General features: G+C 45.5%; 1 protein-coding gene across 2 annotated transcripts in view; it reads left to right on the forward strand.

Annotated features, from left to right (window-relative positions):
• Positions 1 to 8,688: 8,688 nt before the first annotated feature.
• HDAC11 (histone deacetylase 11) overlaps positions 8,689 to 22,304 on the forward strand; it is a 50,838-nt gene continuing 37,222 nt past the window's right edge. For both annotated transcript variants that reach the window (XM_073574285.1, XM_073574287.1), the window contains exons 1-3: positions 8,689 to 8,769; positions 14,486 to 14,634; positions 19,008 to 19,108. In XM_073574285.1, the coding sequence (XP_073430386.1) occupies positions 8,768 to 8,769; positions 14,486 to 14,634; positions 19,008 to 19,108 (252 nt within the window). In that variant the 5' untranslated portion in view covers positions 8,689 to 8,767. The remainder of the gene's footprint in view (positions 8,770 to 14,485; positions 14,635 to 19,007; positions 19,109 to 22,304) is intronic.

Below are 22,304 nucleotides of genomic sequence, written 5' to 3' on the forward strand. Positions count from 1 at the left end.
ACCTAATGCCATTGATCAGGCTGAAAAGACCCTGCTGGCATTGAGCCAGGGTCGTGATTCTGCAGAATTGTACTGTTAAAAATTCCGAAAGTGGGCAGTACTTACTACCTGGAATGATAATGCCTTGGCTGCTCTCTTTCGGAAGGGGTTGTCAGAAGCCGTAAAAGATACTATGGTGGGATTTCCTGTTCCCTCTGGTCTTGACGATTCTATGTCATTAGCCATTAAGGTTGATCGGCGTTTGCGCGAACGCAAAGCTGCACGAGAGGTGTTGCCACCTGTTGAACAAATGTCTGAACCTATGCAATGTGATAGAGTTTTTTCCAGAGCGCAGCGTCAGGAGTTCAGAAGGCGTAATAAGTTGTGTTTTTTCTGTGGAGATGCCTCGTATATTATTTCTGTCTGTCCTAAACGAGAGAAACGCTTTGCACACACGTTTTCTGTTGGGGGTGTTCAACCTAAGTTTCTTCTGGCTATTACTCTGATCTGCTCCCTGTCCACATTTTCCGCCAAGGCTTTTGTGGATTCGGGAGCAGCCCTAAACCTAATGGACTTGGATTTTGCTAAACGTTGTGGATTTCCGATGACACCTCTGCAGACGCCTATCCCTTTGAGGGGGATTGATGCTACTCCTTTGGCTAAAAATAAACCCCAGTTTTGGACCCAGGTGGTAATGCGGGTCGCCCCAGACCATCAAGAAAATTGCAGATTTTTGGTGTTGCATAATCTGCATGATACTAATGTTCTGGGGTTTCCCTGGTTACAGATTCATAATCCAGTTTTGGATTGGAAATCTGTGTCTGTGGTGAGTTGGGGTTGTCGGTGTGCCTTTAGTGAGGCTCCGGTATTTTCCACCTCTCCTCAGTCGCATGATGTTCCTGATTATTTGGCGGACTTTTATGATGTATTTAGTGACAATGAGTCTGCGTCTCTGCCTCCTCATAGGAGTTTTGACTGTGCAATTGAACTGAGCCCGGGGTGTAAATTTCCCAAGGGTCGGCTCTTCAATTCATCTGTACCCGAGCACGAGTCTATGGAATCCTATATTAAGGAGGCGTTGGAGAAGGGTCATATTAGACCATCCTCGTCACCCTTAGGTGCCGGGTTTTTTTTGCAGCCAAAAAGGATGGATCATTAAGACCTTGTATTGATTATCGTGCCCTCAACAAAATTACTGTTAAATATCAGTATCCGTTACCCCTGATTTCTGATCTATTCTCCAGAGTTAAAGGTGCTTGCTGGTTTACCAAGCTTGACCTCAGGGGGGCGTATAATCTTATTCGCATTAAGCATGGGGATGAATGGAAGACGGCGTTTAATACTCCGGAGGGACATTTTGAGTACCTGGTGATGCCTTTTGGGCTCACTAATGCCCCTTCTGTCTTCCAGTGCTTCATGAACGATATTTTCCGAGATTTTGTCGATAAATTTTTGATTATCTATCTGGATGATATTTTGATCTTCTCCAAGGATTGGGATTCTCATGTGGAACATATTCGGACTGTGTTCCGGATCTTGAGGGAGAATTCCCTGTATGTCAAAGGATCTAAATGCCTTTTTGGAGTACAGAGGATTTCTTTTTTGGGATTTATTTTGTCCCAGTCAACTATTGAAATGGACCCGGCCAAGGTACAGTCCATTCACGATTGGGTTCAGCCCACTTCTTTGAAGGCCCTCCAGAAGTTTTTGGGTTTTGCTAATTTTTATCGGAAATTTATAGCAAAATTTTCTAGTATTGCCAAGCCATTGACTGATTTGACTAAGAAGGGTGCTGATGTGTTAAATTGGTCTCCGGAGGCTGTTTCTTCCTTTCAGGAGCTGAAGCGAAGATTCACCTCCGCCCCGGTTTTGCGGCAACCTGATGTCTCACTTCCATTCCAGGTAGAGGTGGATGCTTCTGAGATTGGTGCAGGAGCTGTTTTCTCCCAAAAGGATCCTGTAACATCTAAAATGAATCCCTGTGCTTTCTTTTCCCGAAAGTTCTCTCCATCTGAACGTAACTATGATGTGGGGAATAGGGAACTGTTGGCCATGAAATGGGCATTTGAGGAGTGGAGACATTGGTTGGAGGGAGCTAAGCATCAAGTCGTGGTCCTCAATGACCACAAGAATTTGATTTACCTAGAGTCGGCTAAGCGCTTGAACCCTAGACAGGCTAGGTGGGCCTTGTTTTATACACGTTTTGATTTTGTGGTTTCTTTTCTTCCTGGAACTAAGAATGTCAAGGCAGACGCCCTCTCTAGGAGCTTCTTTGCTGATTCTCCTGTGGTGACCAAGCCTGCTACCATCTTAGGCGAAGGGGTAGTTCTTTCTGCCATCTCGCCCGATTTGAGACGTGCTCTGGAAGAGTTCCAGGAGGACAAACCTGAGCGTTGTCCCAGTGAAAAGTTGTATGTTCCTGACCAGTGGAAGAAGAGAGTGATGTCTGAAGTTCATTGCTCTGCTTTGGCTGGTCATCCAGGTATTTTTGGTACTAGAGATCTGGTGAATCGGTTTTTTTGGTGGCCCTCCTTGTCTCGTGATGTCAGGAATTTTGTGCAGTCCTGTGGGACGTGCTCCCGGTCTAAATCGTGTTCTCGCTCTAGTGGGTTGTTGATGCCTTTGCCTGTCCCCAAGAGGCCATGGACCCATATTTCAATGGATTTCATCTCTGATATGCCTGTCTCTCAGAGGATGACTGTTATTTGGGTGATTTGTGATAGATTCTCTAAGATGGTTCATCTTGTACCACTCTCTAAGTTGCCGTCTTCCTCTGAGTTGGTGCCCCTGTTTTTACAACAGGTGGTTCGTTTGCACGGGATTCCTGAGAACATTGTATCTGACAGAGGAGTCCAGTTTGTGTCTAGATTTTGGAGAACTTTCTGTTCCAGGCTGGGAATTCAGTTGTCCTTCTCCTCTGCTTTTCACCCTCAGACCAATGGGCAGACAGAGAGAACAAACCAGACCTTGGAGTCATATTTGAGATGTTTTATTTCTGCTGATCAGGATGATTGGGTTTCATTTTTGCCCTTGGCCGAAATTGCTTTAAATAATAGAGCTAGTTCTGCCACTTTGATGTCACCTTTTTTTTGTAACTTTGGGTTTCATCCTCGATTTTCTTCAGGGCAGGTGGAGCCCTCTTCGTGCCCAGGTGTTGACACTGTGGTGGAGAGAATGCACCAGATCTGGGACCAAGTGGTGGATAAGTTATCTCTCTCCCAGGAAAAGGCCCAGCGGTTTTCCAACCGACATAGGACCATTGGTCCCCAGTTTAAGGTTGGTGATATGGTGTGGTTATCATCAAAAAATATTGCTATGAAGGTGGCTTCTCCTAAGTTTAAGCGTAGATTTATTGGACCTTACAAGATTGTGGAGATTATTAATCCGGTCTCTTTTCATTTGGCTCTTCCTGTCACATTTAAAATCCATAATGTGATCCATAAATCTTTGTTGAAGAGGTTTGTTGAACCTGTTGTTCCGGGGGTGGCACCTCCAGACCCTGTATTGGTTGAAGGTAACATGGAATATGAGGTAGAGAAAGTACTGGATTCCCGTCTGGCTAGACGGAGACTCCAGTATTTGGTTAAGTGGAAGGGTTATGGTCAGGAGGATAATTCCTGGGTCTCTGCCTCTGATATTCATGCCAAAAGATTGGTGCGTGCCTTTCATCGGGCTCACCCTGATCGCCCTGGTGGTGTAGTTGAGGGTTCGGTGACCCCTCCTCAAGGGGGAGGTACTGTTGTGAGTTCATTTTCCCCTTCATTACTGAGGCCCGAGGAACTCCCTCTTCTGGTAAAGAAAGGTAGGATAAAACTAGGGAAAGAAAGAGCGCAATAGGGTCTTATCTGGGTAAAAGATGAAATAAATTCAAATGGAATCTACTCACCTTTTCCAAGGTAGATTAAAGCATGTAAATCAATGTCAGCCTGCTGCACCCCCGAGGTTCACAACCGTGACCGCCGATAAAACTCCTTTTGGATAAAATATTCAGGCTTACTGTGCGCTGCTGAGACCAGGATAAAGTCACCACATGAGAAACTTTTTAACTCTTTATTCCCAACGCGTTTCAAAGTGGAAAACCACTTCTTCAGGGGATGACATAGAGTCTATGTCATCCCCTGAAGAAGAAGTGATTTTCCACTTTGAAACGCGTTGGGAATAAAGAGTTAAAAAGGTTCTCATGTGGTGACTTTATCCTGGTCTCAGCAGCGCACAGTAAGCCTGAATATTTTATCCAAAAGGGGTAAAGAAAGGTAGTGAGCCTGATTATCAAACACCTGAGGCTGATGATGATGACTGGCTGAGTGGAGTTACTGACTGGATATAAGGCTGCTGACGCCCTTCTGCCCTGCGGGTGATTTCTCTGTGGGATCCTTGGAGACCAGTCTGAATTCCTTCTCCTCTAAAGCTAAGTTTGCTGCTCAGCCTTTTGCTTTGGTGCTTGACTTTGTTTTGCTTTGTTTTTCTGGATTTCTGCCATTCCCTGCTGGGGTGTGCTGAATTCATTTAGCTCTGTCTTCTGAAAATACCTGAGTGCTGATTTAGTTTTGAAGCCTAGCTGCTTCAGGGCCTTTTTCATATCAGCTTGTTGGCTTATGTTTTTGATAGGGTTTTGGCAGATTGCAGACAGCAGCCTTCCTGTCCTTTCCTATCTAGGTAGTTTTGGGCCCCGTCTTTGCTCAGTCTATCTTTCTGTCTGTGTTAGTATTTTCATCTTGCTTCACCGTCATTATATGTTGGGGGCTGCCTATTGCGATGGGGTCTGCTCTGGGGCAGTTTAGATTTCCCCTTTCTTTCTTTAGGCCTATGTAATTCTCCGGCTGTGATCGAGGGGTCTAGGGCATCGTAGGAACCCCCCACGGCTACTGCTAGTTGTGTTGGTAGGTTCAGGGGTCTGCAATCTGATAGTTGCCAACTTCTCTGGTTTTCTGGACTTAGCTTGTATTTCTGCTTTTGCCTCCTACGGTGACTCATAACAGTGACCATCTTCCGCCTGCATCCATGGCTCGCTCGTCAGCACCAGCAGGAAGCCGACGACGAGAAATGGACCAGGCCGATCTCACGCGATCAGCGATAGCCAGCGGGGGAGCCGGTTGGAGGTAAGTATTACATGTAGCGATATCGCTGCTGCGTCACAAAATCGTTGACGCTTTTAAGCAGTACTGTGCTGCCACATATGGGGTATTGCCATATTCAGTAGGAATTGTGAGACAAATTTTGGTGTTATTTTTACCCGCTTCTGGCGTGAAAATTTAAAACCTGGTGTTCAAATAAAATTTGGGTGTTAAAAACGTAATTTTTTTTTTCTTCACTGCCCCATGGTATAAAATTCTGTAAACATATCCGTGGTGTCAATATGATCACTGCACCCCTCGATGAATTCATTGAGAGATGTAGTTTGTAAAATGGGGTCACTTATGAGGGCTTTTGCTGTTCTGGCACCTAAGGGGCTCTCACAGTGGGTCAACCCATAACAGTAAAATCTGGGGCTCCTTGCCTTCTGAGCTTTGCACTGTGCCTGAAAAGTTTTTCCCGATTACATGTAGGATGTTGGCGCACTCAGGAAAAAATGGACCTCAGTTTGTTGTAAAAAATTCTCCTATTAGCCCTTAGAAAAATTAAAAACTTGGGGCTAAAACAACATTTTAGTGGTAAAAATGTACTGTATTTTATTCTTTCCTTACCGCTCAGTAATATAAAACTCTGTAGGGCTCATGTGGTGTTAATATGATCACTATACCCTTAGATTAATTCATTGAGGGGTGTAGTTTGTAAAATTAGTTCACATATAGGGGGTTCTGTTGTTCTGGCACCTCAGGGGCTCTGCCAATGTGACATGGCACCCTCAAACCATTCCAGCAAAATCAGAACTCCAATATGGCGCCTCTTCCCTTCTGAGCTTTTCAGTGTGCATCAAAAGTAGTTTTCCTCCACATATGGGGTAGCTGCGCACTCAGGAGAAATTGCACAACAAACTGTATGGTGCAATTTCTTCTGTTACCCTTATGAAAATGCAAAATTTTGGGCTAAAAAAACATTTTTGTAGGGTAAATGTGATTTTTTTTTTTTTTTAAATTTCACGTCTCAACGTTATAAACTTCTGTGAATTCTGTGAAGCACCTGGGGGTTCAAAGTGTCCATCACACATCTAAATACATTCCTAGAGGGGTCTGGTTTCCAAAATGGTGTCACTTGTGGAGGGTTTCCACTGTTTAAGCACATCAGGGGCTCTCCAAACATGACATGGTGTTCGCTAATTGTTCCAGGAAACTTTGCATTCAAAAAGTCAAATGAAGACAGATCTATCGAAACGCGTTGTGGACTTGTTTTATCTTAATAAATGAGCATCTTTTAACTTTTTCCTGTCCTTTGCGTTCCCTTGGACCGGGTATTTTCATTTTTATCCAGTATTTTTCCTCATCTGAGGCACCCGGCTGGAGCAGCATTGGTCTACCTAGGATGCATGCAGCTGGTGCTCCCTTTCACCGTCCTATTCACAGTCTGCGCCCTCTTTTCCAAGCACTTTTTTAAGGTGGGTGTTAGAGCAGATTTGCCTGAAGCAGACATTGTGTGAGTATAGCTTCTTTTTTTTTTTACACTTTTATTCCTCAACAAATTTGTTTAGTTCATGATTTAGCCGTTAGCTTGTCAGGAGCCTAGAACAGATGGGTGAAAATCCCTTGGAAACTATAGCAGACAAAGCTAGTGGTGGCCCCCTGTGCAGCAGCAGTATCCAGAGCGTTATAGAGCCCATGTGCAGAGGTGTAACTTGAAGCTCATGGACTCCAATTCAAAATCTCCAATAGGGTCCCCAACTATCTTGGGTCTCTAATAGTGCAGGTCTTCTTATATGGACCAAATGAATCTCTTGGCCTCATTCAGTCTCCAAAGCCAGGTACGAATGTAGCCCCTGCCCCTTTGCAGATGCACAGGGTACACATACAGCTCTGGAAAAAAATTTAGAGACCACTGCACAGTTTTATAACAATCAGCTTCTCTACATATCTGACAGCCATTCCATTCCAGTGTCAGTTGAATTCCAACCAGAGTACACCTCATTCTACTTAATGTGCTTCTGATTAGGTGATCACCTGAACCAAATCTTATTTAACGAAGGAAAGTATAAAAACCTGCTGTGGTGTTCACAATCCTCTTGCAATAGGATAAGCTGGATGGCAAAACAATTGCTAGTAATATCCCAAAAGTAATAGGAATGGAAAAATAACTTTTAACCATGCCAAAGGAGTTGAAAAGTCTTGCGTGAGGAAAAGAAGGGCTCAATTCTGGCTTTACTAACAGAGGGATACAGTGAGCATCATGTTGCCTCCATCCTTAACATTTCTAAGCCAGCAGTCCATTACAACAAGGTCAAGCAGCAGACATTGGGGACAACAAAGCTACAGACCGGCAGAGGGCGAAAACGCCTCTCCACTCACCGGGATGACCATCATCTTATTTGAATGTCACTCAGCAACGCGCAGGATGACATCAAGTGACCTACAAAAGGAATGACAAATGGAAGCTGGGGTGAAGTGCACGGCAAGAACAGTTCGTAACAGGCTCCTAGAGGCAGGGCTCAAGTCTGTAAAGGTAGAAAAAGCCTTTCATCACTGAGAAGCAAAGGAGAGCCAGGCTGAAGTTTGCCAAAGACCATAAGGATTGGACCATAGAAGACTGGAGTAAGGTGATATTCTCTGATGAGTCTAATTTTCAGATTTGCCCAACACCTGGTCATCTAATGGTTAGACGGCGACCTGGTGAGGCGTACAAGCCACAGTGTCTTGCACCCACTGTGAAATTTGGTGGAGGATCTGTGATGATCTGGGGATGCTTCAGCAAGGCTGGAATTGGACAGGTTAATCTTTGCGAAGGACATATGAATCAAGCCGCATACAAGGTTATCCTGGAAAAACAGTTGATTCCTTCTGCTCAGGAAATGTTCCCCAACTCTGAGGACTGTTTTTTTTCCAGCAGGACAATGCACCATGCCACACAGCAAGGTCAATCAATGTGTGGATGAAGGACCACCACATCAAATCCCTGTCATGGCCAGCCCAATCTCCAGACCTGAACCCCATTGTAAACCTCTGGAATGTAATCAAGAGGAAGATAGATAGTCACAAGCCATCAAAGAAGAACTGCTTAAATTTTTGTACCAGGAGTGGCATAAGGTCACCCAAAAGCAGTGTGAAAGACTGGAGGAAAGCAGCCAGACACATGAAAGCTGTGATTAAAAATCATGGTTATTCCACAAAATATTGATTTCTGAACTCTTCCTGAGTTAAAACATTAGTATTGTTGTTTCTAAATGATGATGAACTTGTTTTCTTAGCATTATTTGAGGTCTGCAAGCACTGCATTGTTTTGTTATTTTGACCATTTCTCATTTTCTGAAAATAAATACAAAATTTAGTGCTTGGAAATTCGAAGACATGTTGTCAGTAGTTTATAGAATAAAAGAGCAATTTACATTTTACTCAAAAATATACCTATAAAGAGAAAAATCAGACAAAATGAAAATTTTGCAGTGGTCTCTTAATTTTTGCCAGAGCTGTATAGTGTGTCTGCCCCTGTTCAGAGGCTATAGTTGCCATGTCACCTCTTGTACATAGGAAGGCAGCGTGCTCAACCACAGAACACTCCCATCCCTCACATTTCCTGCAGCTCTGAGTTCTCTTTCGATATGTGTAGCAAATTTCATGACATCACAATGACAAGTGCATAACCCTGCCTACTCGTGACGTCATGTGTTGGAGGAGGAAACCAGCCCTCCACAGAAGGAAACAACATGTGAGTAATCAGAGAGGGGGGAGATGTTACATGGAGGGCGAGCAGGCGGCCTGTCAGTGTATGGATAGAGAGGGGCATGCAGGCTGCTGCTCCACATATAGGCAGGATGGGAGGGAGGCTGCTGCCTGGGTATAAATAGGAAGGCAGGGGTTGAATGCAGGTTACTGGGGGATCTGCAGGAAGGAAGAGGGTTGCAGATTTCTGGAATCTGGCTATACAGTATGATATGGATGTTCTGTGTATAGGAAGGAAGGCAGAGACTCAGTTTGCTGGTCAATAAAAGCAAGCATTTAGGCCTGCTAGACGGTATATAAGGGGATGTGGTATACTGGAGTACGAAGATGGAGAATGCATGGCCGCCAGCACTTCGTATACTTAATAAGGCCTCATTCAGACTTCTGTGTTGTATCGTTATTTTTCATGGATAGAACTTGTAGCCATTAAACTCCATTTACGTGCATGAGTGTCCACACAAAGAAAAAACAAGAAAAGGACCAATCCATGGGAAAAACTGGGACAGGACACTGATCACATCCGTCTTGCTGTGCTGTCCACTTTTGACTGACTGCTAGAAGATTGAGAAAACTTGCGGGCAGGGTCATCTCCTCCTGTACCAGTCGTGACTTGTATTGTTTAAGATTATTGTACTCGTTTTTATTATGTATCCCCCCCTCACATGTAAAGCGCCATGGAATAAATGGTGCTTTAATAATGAATAATAATAACAGTTGTTGGGTTTGGGGTTTTTTTGCATACAAGAGAAAACAACCCTAGGCGACCGCAAAAAGCAAGTTGCTAAAAGTCCAGAAGCATTTGGATTTTTTGCAACTTGCTCGTTGTGGTTGCAGCCCCGTCACATAGCGATCTATGGCCACATGACTTGTGTCGCAGGCAAAAGTTGTCGTCATCTAACCCCGGGGTTAATGAGACAAGGGGCAAAAAAAGGTACATAAGTGTCTAAGTAAGATTCTGTTCTTTCGTCCGCCTCTGCCTCGCTGTCCAGGATTGATGTGGCTCTGGGGAGTGGTCCGATGTTAAGTCTAGTGGGTGAGGTAACTTATTTGGCTAGAACTCTGTTGGATCACTCGCCTATGTGTGTGGTGCTTCAGGGGCAGGGCTCCGAATTTTCCAGGAGACCCCTGTGGAGGCTAAATCCGTTCTGGCTCCAGCTGATTGATCTGGACGGCCATGTGGGGGCTGACCTGACGGAGTTCTTTAAAATTAATATGGGATCGGCCTCGGTATTAATGGTATGGGAAACCATGAAGGCCTAGTTTAGAGGGCTGTGCATTAAAGACATATCGCTAGTTAAGACCGAGATGGGCAGGAGAGACCAGGAATTGATTAGGTCATTAAAGGAAGCAGAGGCGGCACTAATTGAGGAGCAAACTCCTGAGGCCCGGGACCGTTTGAGATCAGCGCAGAGAGAGGTTTGTAATATGACTATGAAAACTGCCGAGAGGAAAAGGCTGTTCTGCAAAATGAAGTTTTTCGAGGAGGGAGAGAGAGCGGGTCACCTTCTGTCCAGGGTGGTGGCGGCCCAAAGGGAATCAGTGTATATTGCTGAATTAAAGGGGAAAGACGGATGTGAGCATACAGGCAGTAGGGCCATACTGGAGCTGATGATGGGATTTTACTCCAATCTGTACCAGTCACACGTGCAGCCGTCGAAGGAGGAAATTGATAACTTTTTAGTGGGGGTGCAGCTTCCACGACTCTCACTAGCGGAGCAGAGGCTTCTTGAGGAGCCCTTTGATATGGAGGAACTTGAGGCAGCTCTGACCTCTGTACCTAGTGACAGGGCCCCGGGGGGGGACAGTATCCCAGGGGAAGTCTACAAAAAATACAAGGAGGTGTTGCTTCCCAAGTTGATGGAGGTTTACTCTGCGGCTTTGGCGGGGGGGGGGAGCTGCCCCGTTCCATGCGAGAGGCGATAATTGTTGTCCTACCAATGCAGGGAAAAGATTTGACGGACCCAGCTTCATATCGTCCGATCTCTTTGTTGACCACTGACATTAAGTTATTGGCCAAAATGCTGGCGAACCGACTTAACAAGGTCATCGAATCCCTAGTTCACCAAGACCAGTCAGGGTTTATGCCCAATAAATTCACAGCTATAAATCTCCAGCGATTATACTTAAACATGCAGTCGAGGGCGGATAATGTGGGACAGAGGGTAATAGTTTCCCTAGATGCCGCTAAGGCGTTCGACAGTTTGGAGTGGAGGTATTTGTGGGCGGTAATGAGACCCATGGGATTTGGTGATCAGTTTGTGAGTTGGGTGCGTTTGCTATATACATCACCTAGTGCTAAAATACGGGTTAATGGTTTGCTGTTTGAGAGTTTCTCCCTATATAGGGGAACGAGGCAGGGGTGTCCCCTGTCCCCCCTGCTGTTTGCGATTGCGGTAGAGCCGTTAGCGGCAAAGATTCGGGGTACTACGGATATCCAGGGATTCCAATATGGCTGCTACGTAGAGAAAGTGGCTTTATACGCAGATGATGTGCTGCTGTTTCTGGCTGACCCAAGCAACTCCCTGAGTTCGGCTATGGCAGTTATTGGTAAATTCGGCTCTGTTTCTGGACTGACTATCAACTGGGATAAATCCGTGTTGCTTCCCGTTGACTCGGCTGCTCCCCTGGCGCTAGACCCTGGGACCCCTTTGAGGGTAGTTAGGGAGTTTATATATTTGGACATTGTGGTCTCGGCTAAATTGGAGGAATATGAACGGCTTAATCTTACCCCCCTTATCAATATGTTTCAACAAAAAATTGGAACATGGAAGAAACTATTCCTGTCTGTGGCAGGTAGAGTAAATTTATTAAAAATGATCCTCATGCCCCAGCTCCTATATATACTTCATAATACGCCTGTCTGGTTGGCGCAAAGTAAATTATACCGGATTGATTCTCTTTTCCGGGACTTGACCTGGAAGGGTAGTAGGGCACGCATTAAACTTGAACATCTACAGAGGTCAAAAGAGGAGGGGGCCTGGCAATCCCAAACCCGTGGGTTTATTATGTGTCATCCCAATGTCAGCATATGGTGGGGTGGGGGGAGCCAACTCAATCTACATCGGCCGGGAAGGTCCTTGAGTTTATAGTGGGCAGAGGTCCGCTGCTGGCTAGTCTAGAGGCTGGTAGGTTCCGGGTGAACCCTAAAAGGCTCCCGACGATCGCTATGGTGGACAAGATTTGGCAAAGAGTTAGACAATGGAGGGGCATTACAGAGTTCACGCGCTTTTCGTCGGTTTGGTTTGATCCGAGACTGGGGGAGTTAATACATCTGAGGGGATTTGCTCAATGGAGAAGGGTGGGGATATGGTTTGTGTCACAGCTGTTGGTTGACGGCATGCTTAAGACTTTTGACGAGATCAGGAGGGAGTTCCCTCTTAGTCAATCTCTCTTCTTTCAATATCTGCAGCTGCTGCATGCAGTCGATCGACAGCTTAAAACATCAAGAATAGTGGTGCAATCAGATGTGATGGTGAATCTTATAGGGTCAGTGAGGGGCACTAGGGGTTTCATCTCCCTCGTATATAGGGGTTTTTTGGATTCATTCCTAGTAAGGCACCCGGCTAAGTCAAAAGAAAAATGGGAGGAGGATGTGGGACCAATCTCGGATTCTCAGTGGGAGAGCGTATTACAATTCATCCCCAAGGTCTCTATGAGCGAAGCCAGGAGAGTCTCACAACTCTACCTAAAACATAGGGTATACAGGACCCCGGTCTGGATGAAGAGGGCAGGCCTGAGGGGAGATTCTTGCTGCCCGTGTTACTCTGAGGATGGGGCAGATCTCCTACATATGATGTGGTCCTGCCCTGCCCTACAGAACTTTTGGGTACAAACACTTAATTTGACTCAGGAGGTAATGGGAGTGGATCTTATAAGGAACCCGCTGACGTGTGTATTGGGATGCATGGAGAATATTTCAGTTGATGAGTGGGGGGAAGCTGACCATAGCCAGAATCCTATATGCTGCCAGAAAGCTCATTGCGGCCCACTGGTTAGATGACAAACTGCCAGTTAGACAGGAACTGTTTAATAAGGTTAACTTTATTACGTATTTTGATGGAACAGAACATATATGCGAAAAGAGGTCAACACATGCAGTTTGAGAATGTATGGGGTGGCTGGATGGAGCGCCCAGGCCTGGCTTCGGAGGCTCTTATGAGAGAAAGAATGTGTCTACCTACGCGCCCTTGACCCTCTGTGTTGGTACTTTAAACAGGGATCTTAAGTGGCTGTCTCGAAAAAAGATTCAAAATGTGACATGGTGTGTGATAAGTGCAATGATTTAAAGGGATGGGGTTAGGGTGGGTGAGGGGAGGGTAGGGGATTTAGGATGTAAGTACAGTTATATCGCCTGTCAGATTGAACATGGTTTATATTATATGCTAAAGTTAAATGTATTGTCAAAGTTTCATGCTGACAACTTTTAAATAAAAATCATCTGATTTAAAAAAAAAAGTAAGATTCTGTTCCGTAATGCAGTAAATATAGAACTTGGCACTCAGAAGGAAAATTGATTTCATCTTTATTTGTGATTGCAATTCAAAATCAAACATTTTAGTCCAAACAATAGACCTTCAAAAGTAACACAGATTGTCGGATTGTTAGGATTATTGCACTGTGGTGTCGTGTGTTCTAAGTTTGCCCCGGTGGTGGTGAGCGTCATTGCACTCTTGTTTCTTTAGTTAAGTGCACATTAATATAATGCAGGTGTGATTGCTGGCTCTGCTATAAAAGAGTCACAGGTGTTGCAATCAGTGTTGGTGATAGTGTTCATTTCAACCATCCTTGGTGGAGGAAGGAGCTGGAGAGCAGCTCTGACAGAGCCTGGTGTGAAAGGAGTCATAGGGGATTTCCTTAGCTCTGACAGAGCTTGGTGGCAGCGATTCAGGAGGAGAGCTGCATTCTGGTGGTGGACTCTGTTGCCAGGAGCAAGTGCAACACAGTAAAGCTAAGTTGTGTTTCCCCGTTTGTGTTTTCTCCTTAGTGTGTATTAGTACAGCGGTGGGGCCAGTGCCTGCGCCACCCAGCTCCCTAGCAAGGGATAGGTGTAGGGTGTGCTAGGGCGACAGGTTCGTGATCGGCGCCCGCTGCGGAACCGGCATAGGGAACGTTAGGAGCGTTAGGGACACTGACTCAGGGGACTGCAGGAGGTCTCCACGTCCCCTTTCCCTATCGCAGGGCCCACCGTTGTAACTGTTTCCCTACCACTTGTCTTGTTTTAGTTACCGGCCTGTGAGCCGTGTCACACAGGACAGTATCACGTGCCGCGTCCTGTTGTTTTAGTTACCAGCCTGCGAGCAGTGTCACACAGGACCGGTCCACGTGACAGGATTACAGCAAAGAATAAAGATATACGGTAATCAATATCCTTCTGAATGCCGAGTTCTACATTTATTAGTCTTCATCCAGGGTCTGATAGAGAAAAATGCGCTAAATTCATCAGATGTTTTGCACCTTTAAAAAATGTTGTGCATCTTTCATCTCCCTGTTGCTCAGAAATTTGCAACTTCTCTACTCCAGTTTTGTTTCATAAAGGACCTGATGACTTCGCCACTTCATTTCAGACGATTTGTTCAGATGCAGTTATGGAGAGATACAGTTTAATGACACCCACTTTTTATATGAAGCAGAGTAAAACCACCAAGGAAATAGTATTGTAATATAGTTTAAGTAATGATGAAATGCTTGGATGTGTTTCCTAGGCCTCATGATACTAGACTGTATGAGGACATCCCCGCAAGTCTCTGGCCGATTGTATATTCCACAGATTATAACATCACATTTATCGGACTGGAGAAGCTTCATCCGTTTGATGCCGGCAAATGGGGAAAAATCATCAACTTTCTCAGGGGTAATTATTTATTTTACTAAACGCAATCTCGGTCCATGGTCCAGGTCTGTGCTCCAGGGCTGCCACTAGGAATTTCGGGGCCCCATACTGGCAAAATTTTCGGGGCCTCCTTGAGACTCCGCCCAGGCTCCACCCCTCAAACTGTCCACAGTCCCACCGCTCTCTATTGGAAAAACTCCACTTCTCACCAATCACACATTAACAGTTCCCATCACCAGATCACACATATAGCCGGCAGCTTTTGCTTTGGACAAAAGATTAAAAGATTTTTTTAAGCCACCACCATAACAGGGTAGACACTTTTGGCCTGGCTCTACTGTTAAAATATGCAATACACTTTAGGTATATTTTTATTTATTTTTCAATTTTTAAAATGACCAATAATATCACATACAAGGAACAAATACCGCTACACCATGTCCAGACCACATATTACCACCACATAGTGACCTATAAAACCACATACAAGGAACAAATACCGCCACACCATGACCAGACCACATATTACTACCATAGTGACCAAATAATATCACATACAAGGGACAAATACCACCGCACCATGACCAGATCACATATTACCACCACAAAGTGACCAAATAATAGCACACACAAGGGACAAATACCACCGCACCATGACCAGACCGCATATTACCACCAGAAAGTGACCAAATAATAGCACACACAAGGGACAAATACCACCACACATGCCCAGACCACATATTACCACCACATGGTGACTGAATACTACAATACTGATCATTAATAAAAAAACAATACTATCACCATAAGTGGCATTATACACAGGAGATCTGTATTTATTATGTAGTGTCTGTGTACAGGTAATATAGTGATCAATGACATTATACACAGGAGCTCTGTATATAATGTACAGGTAACACAGTGATCACTGGTGACATTATACACAGGACCTCTGCATATAGTATACAATGTATAGTGTCAGTGTACAGGTAACACACTAACTCACCAGTGATGTCTCTAGGTGAAGTCCTTCATCCTTGCTTTTCATTCATCCAGCACAGATCGCCATCACGTATTCCAGCCAGGACTCGTGTCTGCAGGAAATAACACAGTTATCTAGAGCTCCACTTGCAGAACACATTACTTATTTTTTCCAACTTCTACATTACACCACATGAAGAAAAAAAGGCAACAGTGTCGCTCTGCACAGTAACAGTACCGCCCCCCCATTTAAAACAGTATACTCAAAAAAATTAAATACATCACTGCAGTAATAATATCCCTTAATTAGCCCCTATGGTAATAATATCCCCCATCCTGGCTCCGGTGTGTCTCATTCCTGGCTTTAGCCATATGTTCTCCCATCCCACCCTCATGAGTATCCATTCTGCCCCCATATGATATCCATCGCATCCATCCTGCCCCATGATCCTGTGCGATCTGTCACCAATCATGCCCCATATCTCCATTCTGCCCCAGTCTCCAGCATTCTGCCCACATGTCCAGCATTCTGCCCTATGTCCAGCATTTTGCCCCCATGTCCAGCATTTTGCCCCATGTCCAGCATTTTGCCCCCATGTCCAGCATTCTGCCCCCATGTCCAGCATTCTGCCCCCATGTCCAGCATTCTGCCCCAGTCTACAGCAGTCTGCCCCATGTTCAGCATTCTGCCCCCATATTCAGCATTCTGCCCCAATCCAGCATTCTGCCCCAGTCCAGCATTCTTCCCCATGTTCAGCATTCTGCCCAAGTCCAGCATTTTGCCCCTTGTTCAGCATTCTGCCCCATATCCAGCATTCTGCCCCATATTCAGCATTCTGTCTCATATTCAGCATTCTGCCCATCTCCAGCATTCTGCCCCCAGGTCCAGGATTCTGCCCCCACGTCCAGCATTTTGCCCCATGTCCAGCATTTTGCCCCATGTCCAGCATTCTGCCCCAGTCTCCAGCATTCTGCCCCATGTCCAGAATTCTGCCCCATGTCCAGCATTCTGCCCCAGTCTCCAGCATTCTGCCCCCAGTTCAGCATTCTGCCCCATGTTCAGCATTCTGCCCCAGTCTCCAGCATTCTGCCCCATGTTCAGCATTCTGCCCCATGTTCAGCATTCTGCCGCATGTTCAGCATTCTGCCCCATGTTCAGCATTCTGCCCCAGTCTCCAGCATTCTGTCCCAGTCTCCAGCATTCTGCCCCAGTTACAGCATTCTGCCCCCATGTCCAGCATTCTGCCCCAGTCTACAGCATTCTGCCCCAGTCTACAGCATTCTGCCCCCATGTTCAGCATTCTGCCCCCATGTTCAGCATTCTGCCCCAATCCAGCATTCTGCCCCAATCCAGCATTCTGCCCCAGTCCAGCATTCTGCCCCATGTTCAGCATTCTGCCCAAGTCCAGCATTTTCCCCCATGTTCAGCATTCTGCCCCATATTCAGCATTCTGCCCCATATTCAGCATTCTGCCCGTCTCCAGCATTCTGCCCCCAGGCCCCCCCAGATCGCCGCTGTAAAAAAAAAGTTCTCCTTACCTGGCTGCGCTCCAGCGGCGGGAGAGGCTCCCCCCGTCCCTCCACGCTGCAGTGTGCTCTAGCCGGCGACTGACACTGACGCCAGACGCCGGCGAGGTGCGTGCTGTGTCTGACGTCAGCTGCCAGCCTCCGATTGGCTGGCAGCTGTTAACTATTGACGTGCGGGCCGCCGGGTCCGCATGTCAATAGCGTTTAGCTGCCGCCCGCAGCGCCGCTAGCCATGGCCCGGTTTACCTGCTGGTAGGGGCCCGGTGAGCAGAGGAGACCGGGCCCCATGCGGGCCCCCTCTGCCCACCGGGCCCCATACGCCAATCAGGGCAGTAATGCCCTGATGGTGGCCCTGCTGTGCTTTCTAGCTGTGGACAGGAGCTGCATGAATTTTCTTACCCTCCGGGATCCCAGGCTCGGCTTATGAATGGCAAAGCTGGTGAGACGCCATCTGTACAACACACCCCGCACAGAATACATCACACCATGCCAGGATTCTCAAAGCTCAGGAAATTCACACAGCTCATAACCACGGCTAGAGAGCACTGACCTGGACCGTAGACCTGGGTTTTGTAACGTGATAATCTAACCATAGGTTAGGTCATATATATTAAATCAGTAGAGGTTGCATTGATCCACTCCCGCCTGGATTACTGCAACGCTCTATTAATTGGCCTCCCCGTCACTCGACTATCCCCTCTCCAGTCCATACTTAATGCAGCGGCCAGGATCGTCCATCTGGCTAATCGGTACTCGGACGCGTCCGCTCTTCGCCATTCCTTACTGCCCATTCATTATAGGATCCAATTCAAAGTATTTGTTCTCACCCACAAAGCTCTCCACAGTGCGGCACCCCCTTACATCTCTTCCGTCATTTCTGTCTATCGGCCTAGCCGAACGCTGCGCTCTGCAAATGACTTTCGACTAACCTCTGCACTAATCCGTACCTCCCACTCCCGACTCCAAGACTTCTCCCGTGCTGCTCCTATCCTCTGGAATGCTCTACCCCAAGAAATCAGGACTATCCACAATTTGCATAGTTTTAGGCGCTTCCTCAAAACACACTTGTTCAGAGCAGCCTATCACTTTCACTAATCAAAGTCATTCTCTGTGTAAGTGTGTGTGTGTAGCCCATCCACTATCTCCATCCATCCTTCACTCCCTCAAGATGGCTGGACCTTCATTGTAAATACACAATTGTAAATACACACCTGTACTTTGTATCTCCCTCACCTCATTGTAGATTGTAAACTCTCACGAGCAGGGTCGTCTTATTTTGCTTTAATTATTGTATTGTTAACGTTGTTACTTATGACTTGTGTTTTGAAACTGTTAAACTGTAAAGCGCTGCGGAATATGTTGGCGCTATATAAATAAAGATTATTATTATTATTATTATTATTAGAGGTCCGACACACAGCACTCCCACCGATCGAATGTTATTACCTCTGATGGTCACCAGATGTAAAAACTTTTAACGGAGCTGCAATGTACGGCTGCATTCAATGTGTAGTGTCCACTTCCGGGCACTGCAGAACAACTATTCAAGTGAATAGTAGCTGTGCTCCAGTACTAGGCTGCGGCTGCTACACACTTACTAAAGCTTCTCAGTGCACAAAGTCAATTGCTGACATATCCTATTATTACCATTTTTCATCAATATGTTGTGACCAGGCAACCCCCTTCAATGTTGGATCTGTGCAGGTCATTGTTCATTTGCTAAACTGACTCTCCTGTATTGGAAGGTAATAGGGGCTGCTGGAGTGTGTAAAACTCATTAAAACTAATTTCCAAAAAATGATTTTTAGCCTCGAAATAAATAGATTAAAGCAAAAAAAAATGTCCCCAACAACACCTTTAATTTTTGTTAATTGTTTCCCTTTTAGATGAAAAGTTAATCACAGATGACACTATTGTAACTGCAAAGGAGGCAACAGAAGATGACTTACTGGTTGTACATACGAGACGCTACATAAATAAATTAAAGGTAGTGTATTTTTTAACGTAAAACACAAACATAATCTCTGATTCATCATTTGTGGCGTTTTCCAGTGACTTTTCATTTTTGTCTTGGGGTCTTTGTTGTGGCCTTTTATGACAAATTCTTCAAAATGACACAAGTGGTAAAAAAATTTACTTTGCAGAAAATGTTCTTCATTTTTATTTGTAACTTTTTTTTTTTTTATGACTTTTTAACTTCCATGAAATCACTCCGGTAAGAAATGGAGAACATTTGTGCAAAAATTTAATAATAATAATAATCTTTATTTATATAGCGCCAACATATTCCGCAGCGCTTTACAGTTGAACAGTTTCAAACACAACAGTCATAAGTAACAACGTTAACAATACAATAATTAAAGCGAAATAAGACGACCCTGCTCGTGGAGCTTACAATCTACAATGAGGTGGGGGGGATACAAAGCACAGGTTTGTATTTACAATGATGTATTTACAATGATGGTCCAGCCATCTTCAGGGGGTGGGGGTTAGATGGAGATAGTGAATGGGCTACACACACACAAACATGACTTTGATTACTGAATGTGATAGGCCGCTCTGAACAAATGTGTTTTGAGCGAGCGCCTAAAACTATGCAAATTGTGGATGGTCCTAATATTTTGGGGTAGAGCATTCCAGAGGATTGGCGCAGCACGGGAGAAGTCTTGGAGTCGGGAGTGGGAGGTACGGATTAGGGCAGAGGTTAGTCGAAAGTCATTTGCAGAGCGCAGCGGTCGGTTAGGCCGATAGACAGAAATGAGGGAGGAGATGTAAGGGGGTGCCGCACTGTGGAGAGCTTTGTGGGTGAGAACAAGTACTTTGAATTGTACCCTGTAATGAATTGGCAGCCAGTGTAACGACTGGCGAAGAGCGGACGCGTCTGAGAAACGATTAGCCAGATGGACAACCCTGGCTGCTGCATTAAGGATAGACTGGAGAGTCGAGTGAGAGGGAGGCCAATTAATAGAGCATTACAGTAGTCTAGGCGGGAGTGGATCAGGGCGACAGTGAGAGTTTTTGTTGTTTCAATAGGTGGCGCTGTAGAGTAAAAGTCCTCTTTCTTTCTGAAGAGGCAATTTGCATATTATTTTCCCAGAGGAGCATTGCACGGCGAATAAGTCTCCTTACCTTGACAAGCCACAGCTGGCATGTCACTCTCCGCAAGGAGAAACGTTACTTCTTAGACCCTAGTCCAGAGCCTCTCACCTTGCCAAATCAGATCTCATACTTTGCACTGACGAGAGCCAACAGCTCGAAACACCGTGTCTGCAAATTGAGATTCTGATTTGGCTTGTATCCTAAGTCATACTACAAGACTCGTTAAAGGGTTGATTGTGACTTGTAGGATCGCTACTACCAATAGGTGGCGCTGTAGAGTAAAAGTCCTCTTTCTTTCTGAAGAGGCAATTTGCATATTATTTTCCCAGAGGAGCATTGCACGGCGAATAAGTCTCCTTACCTTGACAAGCCACAGCTGGCATGTCACTCTCCGCAAGGAGAAACGTTACTTCTTAGACCCTAGTCCAGAGCCTCTCACCTTGCCAAATCAGATCTCATACTTTGCACTGACGAGAGCCAACAGCTCGAAACACCGTGTCTGCAAATTGAGATTCTGATTTGGCTTGTATCCTAAGTCATACTACAAGACTCGTTAAAGGGTTGATTGTGACTTGTAGGATCGCTACTACCAATAGGTGGCGCTGTAGAGTAAAGTCCTCTTTCTTTCTGAAGAGGCAATTTGCATATTATTTTCCCAGAGGAGCATTGCACGGCGAATAAGTCTCCTTACCTTGACAAGCCACAGCTGGCATGTCACTCTCCGCAAGGAGAAACGTTACTTCTTAGACCCTAGTCCAGAGCCTCTCACCTTGCCAAATCAGATCTCATACTTTGCACTGACGAGAGCCAACAGCTCGAAACACCGTGTCTGCAAATTGAGATTCTGATTTGGCTTGTATCCTAAGTCATACTACAAGACTCGTTAAAGGGTTGATTGTGACTTGTAGGATCGCTACTACCAATAGGTGGCGCTGTAGAGTAAAAGTCCTCTTTCTTTCTGAAGAGGCAATTTGCATATTATTTTCCCAGAGGAGCATTGCACGGCGAATAAGTCTCCTTACCTTGACAAGCCACAGCTGGCATGTCACTCTCCGCAAGGAGAAACGTTACTTCTTAGACCCTAGTCCAGAGCCTCTCACCTTGCCAAATCAGATCTCATACTTTGCACTGACGAGAGCCAACAGCTCGAAACACCGTGTCTGCAAATTGAGATTCTGATTTGGCTTGTATCCTAAGTCATACTACAAGACTCGTTAAAGGGTTGATTGTGACTTGTAGGATCGCTACTACCAATAGGTGGCGCTGTAGAGTAAAAGTCCTCTTTCTTTCTGAAGAGGCAATTTGCATATTATTTTCCCAGAGGAGCATTGCACGGCGAATAAGTCTCCTTACCTTGACAAGCCACAGCTGGCATGTCACTCTCCGCAAGGAGAAACGTTACTTCTTAGACCCTAGTCCAGAGCCTCTCACCTTGCCAAATCAGATCTCATACTTTGCACTGACGAGAGCCAACAGCTCGAAACACCGTGTCTGCAAATTGAGATTCTGATTTGGCTTGTATCCTAAGTCATACTACAAGACTCGTTAAAGGGTTGATTGTGACTTGTAGGATCGCTACTACCAATAGGTGGCGCTGTAGAGTAAAAGTCCTCTTTCTTTCTGAAGAGGCAATTTGCATATTATTTTCCCAGAGGAGCATTGCACGGCGAATAAGTCTCCTTACCTTGACAAGCCACAGCTGGCATGTCACTCTCCGCAAGGAGAAACGTTACTTCTTAGACCCTAGTCCAGAGCCTCTCACCTTGCCAAATCAGATCTCATACTTTGCACTGACGAGAGCCAACAGCTCGAAACACCGTGTCTGCAAATTGAGATTCTGATTTGGCTTGTATCCTAAGTCATACTACAAGACTCGTTAAAGGGTTGATTGTGACTTGTAGGATCGCTACTACCAATAGGTGGCGCTGTAGAGTAAAAGTCCTCTTTCTTTCTGAAGAGGCAATTTGCATATTATTTTCCCAGAGGAGCATTGCACGGCGAATAAGTCTCCTTACCTTGACAAGCCACAGCTGGCATGTCACTCTCCGCAAGGAGAAACGTTACTTCTTAGACCCTAGTCCAGA

This window comes from Dendrobates tinctorius, unplaced genomic scaffold, assembly GCF_039654945.1.
Source record: "Dendrobates tinctorius isolate UK_male_01 unplaced genomic scaffold, ASM3965494v1 ptg000038l, whole genome shotgun sequence".
Lineage (NCBI taxonomy): Eukaryota > Metazoa > Chordata > Amphibia > Anura > Dendrobatidae > Dendrobates > Dendrobates tinctorius.